This window comes from Bison bison, unplaced genomic scaffold (genome assembly GCF_000754665.1).
Source record: "Bison bison bison isolate TAMUID 2011002044 unplaced genomic scaffold, Bison_UMD1.0 scf7180017864276, whole genome shotgun sequence".
Classification (NCBI taxonomy): Eukaryota; Metazoa; Chordata; class Mammalia; order Artiodactyla; family Bovidae; genus Bison; species Bison bison.
The window spans coordinates 579,676-594,947 of record NW_011494848.1 but is presented as its reverse complement, the minus strand read 5'-3'; the positions used below and the strand labels follow the sequence as shown (position 1 = coordinate 594,947).

At 40.9% G+C, this 15,272-nt stretch overlaps 1 protein-coding gene across 3 annotated transcripts in view; it reads left to right on the top strand.

Moving 5' to 3' along the window:
- C2CD3 (C2 calcium-dependent domain containing 3) overlaps positions 1 to 15,272 on the top strand; it is a 128,615-nt gene that overhangs the window by 70,396 nt on the left and 42,947 nt on the right. For all 3 annotated transcript variants that reach the window (XM_010848851.1, XM_010848852.1, XM_010848853.1), the window contains 4 exons: positions 2,789 to 3,057; positions 3,515 to 3,604; positions 6,750 to 7,352; positions 8,715 to 9,053. In XM_010848851.1, coding sequence (XP_010847153.1) covers positions 2,789 to 3,057; positions 3,515 to 3,604; positions 6,750 to 7,352; positions 8,715 to 9,053 — 1,301 coding nt within the window. The remainder of the gene's footprint in view (positions 1 to 2,788; positions 3,058 to 3,514; positions 3,605 to 6,749; positions 7,353 to 8,714; positions 9,054 to 15,272) is intronic.

Below are 15,272 nucleotides of genomic sequence, written 5' to 3'. Positions count from 1 at the left end.
GTTTGGTATTCCCATCTCTTTCAGAATTTTCCACAGTTTGTTGTGATTCACACAGTCAAAGGCTTTGGCATAGTCAATAAAGCAGAAAGAGATGTTTTTCTGGAACTCTCTTGCTTTTTTGATGATCCAGCGGATGCTGGCAATTTGATCTCTGGTTCCTCTCCCTTTTCTAAATCCAGCTTGAACATCTAGAAGTTCATGGTTCACGTACTGTTGAAGCCTGGCTTGGAAAATTTTGAGCATTATTTTGCTAGCGTGTGAGATGAGTGCAGTTGTGTGGTAGAATGAACATTCTTTGGCATTGCCTTTCTTTGGCACTGGAATGAAAACTGAGCTTTTCCAGTCCTGTGGCCACTGCTGAGTTTTCCAAATTTGCTGGCATATTGAGTACAGCACTTTCACAGCATCATCTTTTAGGATTTGAAATAGCTCAACTGGAATTCCATCACCTCCACTAGCTTTGTTCGTAGTGATGCTTCCTAAGGCCCACTTGACTTTGCATTCCAGAATGTCTGGCTCTAGATGAGTGATCATTCCATCATGATTATCTGGGTCATGAAGATCTTTTTGTATTGTTCTTCTCTGTATTCTTGCCACCTCTTCTTCATATCTTCTGCTTCTGTTAGGTCCCTTCCATTTCTGTCCTTTATCGAGCCCATCTTTGCATGGAATGTTCCCTTGGTATCTCTAATTTTCTTGAAGAGATCTCTAGTCTTTCCCATTCTGTTGTTTTCCTCTTTGCACTGATCACTGAGGAAGGCTTTCTTATCTCTCCTTGCTATTCTTTGGAACTCTGCATTCAAATAGGTATATCTTTCCTTTTCTCCTTTGCCTTTCACTTCTCTTCTTTTCACAGCTAGTGGTAAGGCCTCCTCAGACAATCATTTTGCCTTTTTGCATTTCTTTTTCTTGGAGATGTTTTGATCCCTGCCTCCTATACAGTGTCATGAACCTCCATCCATAGTTCTTCATGCCAAATAAATAAATATAAAAATATATTTTTAAAAAAGAATAACTAGATCATGATCCTGAAGCAAGCTAGCTCACTTTGGACATGAATTCAAAAAAGAAGCAAATGCTGCTTAATTTGGTCCCTGTTACAACTTAAAAGTCAGAATATTTACCTTTAACTTAATGGTCACTAAATAACTATTGGGATTACTGCCATGTGAGATCTTACATGAAAGTAGCTGGTAATATGATCAGTCTAATTAATACTTTTCCTCACTGAATTCTCCAAATAGACTTTTACAGTAACCACTCGAGAACATCTTAGTGAGATACCTGGGCGGTTTTTTAATCATGTTCTACCATATAGTCAGACTTCTGATGGTTTCTCATCGTCAGTAACAATGGTCTCCTAATTTTAATTCTACATTCCTATCATTTAAAAAAAATTAGCATACTCTCTAAATATATGGATACTTATTCATATATGAGTCATCTTATGTACTACTATATTAATATATATATTGTTAAGAGTAGTAAAACTTTAATATATGAAATAACAACTCTAGAAATTTTAATAATTTTTTTCCTGTGCCCAAATAGTTTACTCTCTAAACCCCCTAGATGGTGCTCACTACATTCTAGAGTAGTGGTCCACAGGATAAGGTCCAACCTGCTTGCTCAACATGGCATTCAGGACCCTTCAAAATAATCTGAGTCTTGAAAGAAGAGTAGGAGTTAATCAAAATGCCCAAGAAAGCTGAAAATTATTCCAGTCAAGGAGAAGAACATGTGCAAAAGCCATGGAGGCATGAAATTATGTATAATGGAGTACCTGTTCTGGGTAAGACCCAGCCCATGTCAGAATCATAAACATAGTGTTAAATAAATTAGTTACTATGTAACTGACATATTAAAAAGCAGAGACATTACTTTGCCAACCAAGGTCAGTCTTGTCAAAGCTATGGTTTTTCCAGTAGTCATGTATGGATGTGAGAGTTGGACTATAAACAAAGTTGAGTGCTGAAGAATTGATGCTTTTGAACTGTGGTGTTGGAGAAGACTCTTGAGAGTCCCTTGGGCTGTAAGGAGATCCAACCAGTCCATCCTAAAGGAGCTCAGTCCTGAGTGTTCATTGGAAGGACTGATGTTGAAGCTGAAACTCCAATACTTTGGCCACCTGATGCGAAGAGCTGACTCATTGGAAAAGACCCTGATGCTGGGAAAGATTGAAGGTGGGAGGAGAAGGGAACTACAGAGGATGAGATGGTTGGATGGCATCACCGACTCAATGGACATGAGTTTGAGTAAGCGGGAGTTGGTGATGGACAGGAAAGCCTGGTGTGCTGCAGTCCATGGGGTAACAAAGAGGCAGACACGACTGAGCAACTGAACTGAACTGAACTGACAGAAAAGGACTCAGAATTTCAATACTCAGATCTCAGAGAGACTTAGTAATAGATAAGAAATTCAGTAGTTTCTCTGAGAACTCATGGGGAAAGTCAGATTAGATGGCAGGCAGTTTTTTTTTTAAGTCCTGCATCTGATCTGTGTTGTACTTTCAAGCAAAAAGGGCAAGAAGCCAGACCAGGGCAGTGGAATGTCCTTGTAGTATCACTCTGTTAGGCAGATGAATATTGTCTCCTTCATACACACGTACGCTGTGACATCTCTATTACTAAGAAAAAACACTGTGGCCCTGCCAAAGCCTAAATAGGAAACACATGGTCTGTGAGTGTTCTTGGTGGCCTCGTGGGAATGGTGACGTTCCTAGGCAGTCTATTGATTTCTGATACTGCATCCTTCTCATTTCTGATATTCCTGCCCTTCTCCCCTACAGGGCTTTGGCTGAGCAGGAACCTGCTCTGCAGTTTAGTGCCACAGTCGGGGTCAATGCCTTTGTCACCACTCATCTGTCCTTCCTGCCCAAGGGAGAACAGCGCCAAACCCGCCCTGTGGCCTGTTCCTTCTGCCCCGAGTTCTCCCATCACAGTGAGTTCTCATGCAACTTGGTAACTCAGCACTGCAGTGGAGAAGCCTGTTTCCTGGCAGAGCTGTTAGAGTTTGCAGAAGTTACTTTTGCTGTTTATCATGAAGATACCAAGTCAGGTAAGGACAAATGGCTCATAGTCACAATTAAAAAGAGTTCTGTTTTGAATGGTATAGCACTTCCAACTTACTTCTAAAGGGTATAGCAAAAATATGTAGAATATGCATTGAGTGTGTTTAAGAGAATGTAGAGGAGTAAAGCAAATGTGTCAAGTTGTTAGCAACTGAATCTAGGTGAAGGATATATAGGAGTTAGTAAGTATTCTTTTAACTTTTCTGTATGCCTAAATTTTTCAAAGTAAAATTACTCAAGTGTGGGTATACACATACTTAATGATTTAATTTAAATGATTTAGAAGGCATTCAAGATTTGACTGGAGCAAGATAATCTCTAATGCCCTTCAACACTGAAATTGACTGAGTATAAACGGATTCTCATATGGCTATATTGTAACACAAGCCCTTTAGTCAGTAGACCACCAACTAATTTCCCTTTTTTTTTGGTTTGATTTAACAGCCAGTGATATAACCAGTATCCATTCATTCAAAGATTATCTGCTTGGAGTAGTAAAGATTCCAACAAAAGATCTGCTGATGAAGAGATCTGGTAGGGATCCTGGATTATCAGTTTCTGATCCTATCCTTTCCTGTTCACTTCCCTGCTCGAGATCATCTTGTTTGGCTCTCTTGCAAGATATTGGGTAGGGTGAGGGGAGACACCTTAGCACATACTTCTCAATTCTGCCAAATACTTCAAGTTTTCTCAAAAATACTGTAAGTCCTTTGCTAGTTATTTCAGAAGTCTTCTAATAAAGCAGAGAAGCTCAAAACACTGTACTGTCATCTTCCTCCAGGAAAGGGAATGAGGATGATACTACTTATAATAAATATGGCAATACCTATTGCATTGTATAGCACGCTGTAAAATATTTTCTCAGATCTCATTTGAACCTCAGGGTAACTCTTACTGTCAGGGATACTAGGATTATCTTCATTTGACAGATGAGAAAATTTAGGCTCACAGAGTTTAAGTGATTTGTCAGAACCACACAGCCACGTAGTAGAGTCCTGGAAATCAAATTCAGGTTTGCCCATTCTTTTTCACTATATTCTTCTGTCTGACTGAAGAAGGAATGAGGCTGCGAGATAGAGACCCGAAAGAAGGTACAACCACCAGGACAGCAGTCTGGAAATACTGGTCCCATCCTGCTTTTTACTAGCTCAGTGACCTTGACCTCTCTGAGTCCCACTTACCTTATAGATGGAGACTGTTCATGGTAACAAGTCTATGAGGTAGGACTCAGTGAGATAGGATATGTAAAGTACCTGACACATAGTAGACACTCAGTAAATGTTAAGTTTCCTTCTTTTGCCGATCTTCCTCCCTAGGATTATATGATCTTTTTTCCAAAATTTAGCACACATCTCCCAGTTTTAACTGTGAATTGAAATTTGAGCAATACTCAATAAGCAGATACTATGTGCCTGCCAGAAAGAAGTCTCTAAAGCTTGATACAGCGTTCAAATCTCACTTCTGTCACTTTTTGTGATCTAGGACAAGTCACTTCATCTCTCAGCTCTCTAAATGGAATCTCTAAAAATGGAAGTAATAGGATCTTTGCAGGATTAGTGAAGCGTTCAGTGAAGTTATACATATAAAAGATCTCTGCACAGGGCTGGCCACATGGTTTCTTTCCTTCTGAAACTTACTACAGAGTTTGTCAGCAAATAGGCACCATCGGAGAAATCGCATCTTCACAAATTAAATTTAACCACTTGGAAATAAACCTTTTTACAATTTGGAATGTAGCACTTGTCTTTATAGTCAGTTATTCTAAAGTGAACATTCTGTTTTGTTTCCTCCTGCCAGTAATCTCAATGATAGAATCACAGAGCCAGAGGAACGATCCTATGCAGCAGTTCTTAAGTGCTAAAATGGTGTGAAATTCTTTGTGGATTTATATTTGAGCATTTTTCTGGACCAACTTTCATTACCGCCAAAGGGATCTGTGACCAAATAATGTTAAGAACCACTTGGTTGTGAGGAAATTAATACCCAATGATGAGAAATTACTAAACCAAAGCTGTGGGTTTTTAGACTAAAGTTAAAAGGAGTCTTGGAGATCTACATTCTCATTTCAGCACCCTCATTTTATAAATGAAAACTTGGAAGGCCCCCCAAAATTAAATGCATTAAATCATAACACCATAAGTGACCTTTGGCAAATTCGTCTCAATAAGTCTGAATCTTCTCATCTATAATTTTAATTAATAAAATCTCAGAAAATTGCTGTGAATATTATACCAGTCTATAAACTGCTTTACATAATTATGAAATCCAAAAAGCTCAGAAAATTACAAGTTTTTTTAAGTTAGATAAGCAGCCAAACCTGACGCCAACTGACATGAGACTGTTTAGTCTTTATTTTCTGACTTAGGCCACTTCCTGATTATATAAAGTTTTATTGGAGCACATTGTGCCCATTCATTGACATATTGTCTATGTCTGCTTTCTCACTACAATACAATTGAATAGCTGCAACAGAGACTATATGGCTGAAAAGCCTAAAATATTTACCATCTGCCCTTTTACAGAATAAGTTTACCAACCCCTGACCTACGTGACCACTGACTAGTACATAGTATTCAATTTATGTACCATATAACCTTTCTAAGATCTGAAAATTTTTAAAAGTGTAGACAAATCTGATCCTGAAGATTCTAGATAAGATATTCTGAACTTACAATAGGTGGATTGTAGACTTTAAAGCCAGCTATACCTGGATTCAAATCCTAGCTTTACTGCCTGGTAGCTGTAACAACTTGGGAAGGTCTCTGAGCTTTCATTTGCTCATCTGTCAAGTATGGATTATTGTCCTATTTAGTCCTCAGAACTTGACAGGGTTATCAAGAAAATTAAATGATGTAATATGTATCAGGGCTTCCCAGGTGGCGCTAGTGATAAAGAATCCGCCTGCCAATGCAGGAAACATAAGAGACATGAGTTTGGTCTCTGGGTCAGGAAGATCCCCTGTAGAGTGGCATGGCAACCCTTGAAGTATTCTTACCTGGAGAATCCCATGGACAGTGGAGCCTGGCGGGCTACAGTTTAGGGTCACAAAGAGTTGGACATAACTGAAGTAATTCAGAGCACAGTATGTATAAAGCATAAGAGAATTTCTGACACATAATAGATACCCAGTAACAAATAGCTAGTATTTAAAATTTTTATTTTAAAGTCTAGTGCCTGGTCCTTTGTATGTGTTCAGTAAGTGGCAGTTCCCTTGGTAAAAGACCCGTAGCTAGACATCTCTCAGATCTCCTCATCCTGTCCCATGCCTTCTCCATTGTACTCATCATATCGTAATACTATTTCACATTTTTAATTCTTTCAAAGCTCTTCCAGAACCATTATCTCATTTGACAATCATAATAACTTTGTCTAGTAAGCAAGATTGGCACTGTTTTTCCCGTTTGTCAGGTAATGAAATAAGGCTAAAAGAAATTAATGGCTTACCCAGACTGAACCACTAATTTTGGACTGAGCCAAGGAGAAAATTCAGATCTTCGGCTCCTAACCTTTGTTCTTCCACCTGATTTCATTGTCTTTCAGTGGTCAGATGAAACAAACTTCAGTGCATTGTGGGTTTATGTTTTCTTTTCTATATTGGACCAGGGTGATGGTGGCTCTTAGGCAGAAAGTCTTTTTACTTTTAAAACAATAATTAAAAATCTTCCTTTTCTCTCATAAGGGATCACAGGATGGTATCCTATTGTTTTCCCAGAAGAGGGAGCCCTGCCTCATGGCTTGGAACTCATGCAGAAGATTGTGGGTGGTCTGGAGCTTTCAGTCTCCTTCACCCATCCTGGAGACAGAGAGCGGGTATTGGAAGCTGCTGAGCTATTGGGCTGGAGCTTTGAGAGTCATCTGAAGGATTTTGTCAAGATGGATGAAGAGGAGCCAGCCACTGTCACCATCTCCACCCCGAGGCTCTGGCTGCCCATTCACTGCGTGCTGCTTGCCGGCCACAACCACATTCATAAGAATACATATTGCTACCTCCGCTACAAGCTATATGATCACGAAGGCTTTTGGACCCCTCTCAAGAAGCCTAAGGAATCTACAAACAAAAAGCAGGTCATGGTTACTTTCAAGGCATCCAAAAGAGCAGAAGTCACTAGGAACCCATCACTGCTTTGGTACTTCAGAGAGGAGAGGTTAGAGATCCAGGTGTGGCGGGCTTATGGCAATGAGAGTGTGGAGAGGCCCCACCAGACAGACAGCTGGATTGGCTCAGCCTATGTGGACTTGACCAGACTTGGGGAGAGGTCAGCAAGGACACTCACTGTCAGTGGTAAGTGATGAATAGCCTTAGCTCTTAACGGTTTGAGCACCTCTGCTCTGTGACAAGCACCAAGTGAGATACCCTCTCTGACATTATTTTATTTGGTCCTCCCAGAAATCTATTAGATATCAAACTCATTTTTCAGTCATGAAAATGGAGGCTCAAGTAGGTTGGGTAACTGCCCAAGGTCACATATTAGTAAGTATTCTGGCCATTATTGCATGTTGAAAGATTAATAGTAATTTAGTAATGCTTCTTGAAAGTAAAGAGATTTCTGAAAGAGGTCTGCTGGCTGCTTTAAGAAGGGCATTATCTAGTGACAGCATACCTTAGTGGAGCATAGGTATACAGTCTAAGATCTAAGAACTGGCTCTGAACTTTGTAGCCTTAAAGTACATCCAAATTCATCAGATTGTTGCACCTAACACAGTGCCTAGAACACTAAGTCCTCAGTTAATACATGTAAAATAAGAATGAGTGAATTTAGGGTCTACCTTTAATCCCATGTATAAGAGCCTGTATGATAATCTAAAATGTTGGTTTTTAAATACACTGAGAAGTGTACCTGCTAATGAGATTAGGATATCCTTTCTCTCTGGTCAACACATCTTGCAATCAGAAAATCTACATGGTAATTAACTGGTTCATAAGACAGAAAGGAAAAAGGTAGTATTTTGCAAGTGACATTGTGGGTGCTTTTCTTTCGAGCATTTGTTCAGTATTTGCTCTATGTACATGACCCTAGGAATTCAAAAGATAAGTCAAAAATAGTTAATGAACTTGTTGTTTAATGGGGGAATACAGTAGTAAATACATACAGTAAAGTGTAAGATACTCCCTTTTCTTTTAGCCTCCTGCCACCACCTCCTCTTTCCCTTCCAAATGATCTTCAGGGTTACTGCCAAAACCTATTTATTTGGTGAAACAGGCTAAATTGAGCATCAAGTCAGATTCCTAATAAGAGGCCAAAGAAGAGGAACCAGTAGGACTTATGGAAGAAAAGACAGGCTACTCTTGATTTCATCAAATGTTAAACTTTTAAGAGACTCCAGAAGTCATTTAAGTCTAGCTCATGGATTCCTCAGCTCATGGATTCCTTCTGTAGCAGCTGTGCCTTGTAGTCATTCAGCTTTGGCTTAAAATCCAGCCTCTCATTACTTTCCATTATTTCAGATAGAGTTGGAGAGTTGCAGGGGAGACAGTAAAAACTCTCTCAGTGTATATTAACCTCACAGTTTCTTTTGCAAATTGGTAAGTTAGGGCCTATGGCCCTACCAAACAAGAGAGGACCACAAGCACCCTCAGTGAACATCTCCAGGTTTAGAAAGTGTTCCTGCTTGCCTCAATTTATTCTTCTCCATCCTGTTGCAGGTGTTTATCCCCTATTTGGACGAAACGCTTCGAACCTCTCGGGAGCTGCCTTGAGAGTTCATGTGGTTCTTTCCTCTCTTTCTTCACACCCTGGGCCCACTCATGAGCTGGACTCAATGGACTGCAGCAGCCACAGTGAGTCTGAGCAGGTCCCCAGAGGAATTGATGAGATCCAGCTCTCTCCACCACATGGCCACCAGAAGTCTTCAGCCTCCACCCAGGTCCCCTGCAACAACACCACAGCTGAAGTCTGCCCAGCCCAGGAGGGCCCTCCTGAGTCAGATGGAACTTTCACAGTCAGCATTCTGGTAGAGAGAGCAATGCACTTAAGCTTGAAAGGTATGTTCTTCTCACTTACCTATAAACAGGTATCTGACTCTGCAGGCTACAGTCCTGTCTTCATAACTCTTGCTACTCATGACAGGGTCTGGAGGAATTGTTAATCATCTTAATCAGTAATAATTATATTTTTCAAGCCTAAAGGTTTAAGCAGTGTGAAAGCCTTTCTGAACCTAAGTGGGCCTTCTCAGTTATCTTAATTTTGTGTATCAAAAATTACTCAGTCCAGAAACCAGAGTATCAATTTAGATGCACCTCTTTTCATTTTTCACCATCAAAGCCCCAGATCATTAAATTGCTGTGTCTCTGAAATTTCTGTTAGATCTCTACCTTGGTCTCTGTTCATACCAACTTTATCCCTCTTCGTTATATACCTAGGGCCAAGGATTCTTAGCACTGGATCCATAAGCCCTCAGGAATCCAAGGATTAAAGTCAGGGTAGGTGATCTTGGATAGGAAAATAATTACATCTTTATTTTTATTAACCTCTAACTAAAATTGAGGTTTTCCAGGTAGCCCAGCAGTAAAGAATCTGCCTGCCAAGCAGGAGACATGGGTTTAATTCCTGGATCAGGAAGATCCCCTGGAGAAGGAAATAGAAACCCACTCCAGTATTCTTGCCTGGGAAATCCCATGGACAGAGGAGTCTGGCGGGCCACAGTCCATGGGGTCGCAAAGAGTTGGACATGACTCAGAGACTAAACAGGAGCACAGCAGCAACTAAAATTGAACGTTTCTTCCAATTGTGAGTGTAGGCAATAGAGCCTAGTAGGAGAAGGCGATGGTACCCCACTCCAGTACTCTTGCAAGGAAAATCCCATGGACGGAGGAGCCTGGTAGGCTGGAGTCCATGGGGCCGCAAAGAATCGGACATGACTGAGCGACTTCACTTTCACTTTTCACTTTCATGCATTGGAGAAAGAAATGGCAACCCACTCCAGTGTTTTTGCCTGGAGAATCCCAGGGATGGGAGCCTGGTGGACTGCCATCTATGGGGTCACACAGAGTTGGACACGACTGAAGTGACTTAGCAGCAGCAGCATGATGCTGTCAACTATAGAAATCACAGGTATTTTCATATCCCATTTTAGTTACTGCAGATATCTTGCATGTCATTTATTCCTGTCATTACTTCAAAATTTCAGTAGTTATTAAACCAAAGTAATTATTAAACCTAAACTTAATCTTGTTGTATATTAATAAAACACATGTATTTGCTGTGTCACAGTTTTTTAATGTTTTGATAACTTTGATTTCTTTGTAATCTTATGTATTTTACATTATTCATAAAAAAATACTACTAGAAGAGGCCCATAGACGTCCCCAGATGGCCAAAGTAATCCATGGCACAAAGAACCCCTGCCCTACATTTTTTTCGCCCTTGCCCTACTTTTATTCAGCCTTGTAATCGCTCCTAAAATTTTCCCTTTTGCCATCACCCTACTCTTTTGCCTGCTTAATTCCAATTCATCTCTCAAGACTCAGCACAAACATCACCATTTACCAGAGTTTCCTATTTGCTCTCTTACCACCTATTTACCACCTATTTGCTCTCTTAGCACTTTTGCCCTTTTTATCATAGCATATATTGCATATATTAATGTTAACATTATTTGCATGATTTTCTTTTCTGCTAGGTAGGAGCTGTTTAAGAGCAGAGACCTTATCTCATTCATTTATTCATTCCTTCAGTGTTGGGGGCCAGAGTGAGGTACTCCGCCCATGGCAAAGGTCATGAGGAAGGAGGCTCGACACACGCAAAGGTGGGATCGAGCCTCAGGAGTCCCCCTGGAAATCCTCGAGCATCTACCCCCATAACCAGAGCCTGCCTACTTTACTACTTTGTGCTCACCTACACCTCTGACTTTACGGGGGGCTGTTCCCCACCACCTCTTTCGGAGAAGGAGTTAACTTAGAGCTCCAGTTAATAATAATTTCTGGGTGTGATAAGAGTGTTTTAACCTACAAACTCCTCTGAAGGTTCTCTAGCCTGCCTGACAGGCTTGTCCGGCCACATGTGATTGCTCACAGCCTCCCAACCGTGAGAGGCACGAGATGCTTTAAACCTTCTAAAAACAGGTTCCTTAGAAAAGTTAGAAAACTATTAGTATAAGTATAATGGGCTGATTAGAAATTGTATTGGTGAAGGGTTTTTCATTTGTTGAGCCAATGTTTGTTGCTAAGTCTCCACATCCCCTGCCCTTACACACATTGATGAATATATAGAAGAAATCAGTATTAACCTTTGATATTAATCACGTTAGACCTTAGGCTAAGTAAATTCTTTCCTTAACTAAAACCCACTACACCCTCACCCTATAGGAATGTAACTTTATTTGGGTGGTGTCTGTTTTAAGAATAATCACCCCTGGAGAAATAAGTGTCCTGGTTGACTGACCGTTGTCACAAGGAGAGGGTCATAAATTGTCAGCAGGCCCCCCTGGCCAGAAGATGATGTAATACCCCTAAGACCTCTGTATACATTTGTATGAAGCACCTGACTTTGATAAAAGTCAGGTCTGCTGACCCCGCGTGACTCTTGCATAACATCTCAGTGTATAAAAGTAGACCATGGAAAATAAAGAATTGGGATCAGTTTCTCGAAATACTGGTCTCCCCATGTCGCTCTCTCTCCCACTCTGGCTGAGTCTCCATCTGGAGCGCGGAACCCACCATGCTTACTAATTATGCCTGGGCTTCTAAGATCCGACCGGGGAGGCCTCAGTGTCTCCTCTCCTTCGGGAGAACGGAAGGACGCCTGTGGCCTACGTAAGTGGTGCAAACTTCTTGTCTTGAAGTTTTATTGGTCTCCCACGTAAACCAAGCCACTCAGCCTCTTTTCTCCACTGAATTTTCCTACTGAGCTATCCTTATTCTATTACTCTTTATATCTTTAATTAATATCTAATTGAAGCTATTATATCCTGATCCTCGCCTATGCTGTCTCTCCTTCGAATACCCTGGATCAGCCGGGGCTGGTTCCCGGCGCTTCAGCAACAAAACATATCCTATTTGCTGTGTGAGCACTGTCCATGGTGCTGGGGATAAAGCAGTGAACAAAATGACAATAATAGTGCCCTTATGAAGCTTGGAGAAGGCAATGGCACCCCACTCCAGTACTCTTGCCTGGAAAATCCCATGGACGGAGGAGCCTGGAAGGCTGCAGTCCATGGGGTCGCTGAGGGTCGGACACCACTGAGAGACTTCACTTTCACTTTTCACTTTCCTGCATTGGAGAAGGAAATGGCAACCCACTCCAGTGTTCTTGCCTGGAGAATTCCCAGGGACGGGAGAGCCTGGTGGGCTGCTATCTATGGGGTCACACAGAGTCGGACACGACTGAAGTGACTTAGCATATGAAGCTTACATTCTAGTAGGATTATATTCAGCCCTGTATTTCCAGGCAATAAGTTGTGTATGTTTATGACTTTGAGCAGTTATTGTCTCTCTTTGTCTTGAATTTCTCATCTGTAAATGGCTGTGATTATCAGTTCTGAGAAATGTGATTATTCTGAGAGCTAAAAACCCATAGCTTTGTGAGTCCAGAAGATTTCAGTGTATGTCTTTTGATTTGGCCTTCCTGCTTGGCTCCTACAGATTCTGTGTTGCCTCTCAGTTTTTGCTGTGTATCCTTATTACTTTGGAACAGAAACAGAATTCATGCTCACAGTAGCTGTTATCTGTCTTTTATTTCTATTTCTCCATATACATACTACCAACAGATGTTACTTCCAGAATTATAAGCTTCTACAAAGACCCTGAGGTTCTCAACCTTCTCATCACCTTTGTGTGTCAGAGACCTTGAAGCGTTCTGTCTCAGGACAGAGTCTTCTCCACATACAATCTTGCTGTGCTGTATTAGAGATACTGAGGTCCCGTATGAGTCACAAAATTAGGAAACAGTTTGCGCTTTTTGTCTGCCCTACCAATGCAGCCCATCTGTGACAAGTCTGATAAGGAATGAATTTAAGGACAGCACAAAAAAGCTTTGATTTTTGCAAAAATTGTTTTGGGTTTTTGTTTTTGCATTGAAAATAAAATTTAATGTGCAAAAACATTGTTATGTTCCTTTTTTAGGGGTTGCCTCCATGTTGCAAAAAGCAAAATATGCTTGTAACTTCTCAGTTAGACAGCAAATTGCATTTTGAAATATGGCTTGACAATTAGCAGTAATTTATTGAACATCTCTTTGTACCAAATTCTACTCTTACTTTTGTACATTAATTATCTCACTTAATCCTTACCACTATCCAGTATTCTTGGGCTTCCCTTGTGGCTCAACTGGTAAAGAATATGCCTACAATGCAGGAGACCTGGGTTCGATCCGTGGGTTGGGAAGATCCTCTGACTTCCCTGGTGGCTCAGATGGTAAAGCGTCTGCCTACAATGCAGGAGACCTGGGTTTGATCCCTGGGTTGGGAAGATCCTCTGGAGAAGGAAATGGCAACCCACTCCAGTACTCCTGCCTGGAAAATCCCATGGATGGAGGAGCGTGGTAGGCTACAGTCCATGGGGTCCCAAAGAGTCAGACACGACTGAGTGACTTCACTTTCACCCACTCCAGTAGTCTGGCCTAGAGAATTCCATGGACTATATATAGTCCATGGGGTCACAAAGTTGGACAAGACTGAGTGACTTTCACTTTAATCCTTAGCACAAAGGATTATTTTATGAGCAGATTACAGTACATAACCATTTCATAAATGAGGAAACTGAAGCTCACAAAACAAATGACTTGAGTTACACAGTTGATAAGCTCTATAGAGCTGGAATTTTAATCCTAAAGCCTGACCTAAAGGAATTTCACCTAAAGCCTGTGCTCTTTGGTCTAGTACACAGTCTTTACCTTGCCTCTCCGGATGTATTTATCAGTTTATCTGTGTTTATCATTTAGTCCTGCTTACGCTGTGTATTGCCAGGGTAATTATGTACTGTATGTCCAGTCCTGTGCTTATGTTGCAAGAATGGTAGTTCAGTTCAGCAAGTAGTAAATGTTAGGCCAGTGCCAGGTACAGAAAGTCCAGAGCAAATGGCACACAGTTTCTGTCCCCTAGGAGATGATAACCCAGATAAGGGGATATGATGAATTGACGTGATTTTAGAGGGGCCGTGGACACAGTGGTGGCACCATAGTGACTTTCTTTCCCTTCTAGTCATAATAAATAGCAAGCCAGTCCCTGGCTCATGCACCTTTCTTAGCCTAGATTCCTTTCTCCCTTCCCCAGTTACCAGTTACCAAATTCTCCCCAGCAACCTGCTCTTTCTCTCTGTCACCTTGTTCCAGCCATGCTGGCCTCTTTGCTTTTTTCTTGAATGTATAGGCAGACTCCTGCTTTGAGGCTTTTGAATCTGATGTTCACTGTGTGCCTGGAACATTCTTCACTTTTGGCCTGGCTTTACTGAAATCACTGACTCAGCTAGACCTTCCTTGGTCACCCATCTAAACTTACAGGCTCCCCCAACAATACCTATCCCTTTTTCCTGCTTTATTTTTGTCTATGGCCTTTAAATAGTGTATTTTGTTTATCTTCCGTCTTTCTAGAAAGACAGCAGTTCTAGAGAGACAGCAGTTTTTTGATTTATTGACTGCTAAATCCCCAACACCTCGAACTATGTCTAACATATAATACAAGCAGTAAATATTAAATGAGGAAGCAGAGACCTTGTTCAAATGCCCTTTCTCTCCTTTTAATATGTTCTGTGATTTTCTACTTTGCTTCTCCTGCAGGAAAGTCGCTTATGTGGAATTTTAACAGAGGATAGTAAGGATTAGATTCATTCAACATATAGATAGTAAGTTACTGCTGTATCCAGTACAGGGTATAAGATCATGTACTCTTACCCAGAAAGTTTTATATCACCTTTTCTCTATTCTCACTGATTCCTTGCATGTTCAGGCTTCAGGAATTTAGATTTAATGGGATTGCCCTCTCAACAATTGCTGTGAACAGTATTCTCCTTCAGTATCTTCTTCATTCTACTACTGAGATTATATTATGTCTGGTCAACAAATGTGACCTCATCTCTCCACTTAAAATACTTTGTTGACTTCATGTCACTGCAGTCAAGTGGCCTAGCACACAGAGTACTGCCGTGTGGCCTAATCAGTCTTTCCAGCCTCATCTCTCACTCTTTCCTATATTAGGCAATTTGCTTTTTGCCAGTGCCCCATCCTCTATCATATTACCCTTGATCATGGTCTTTCCTCTACCTGGTATG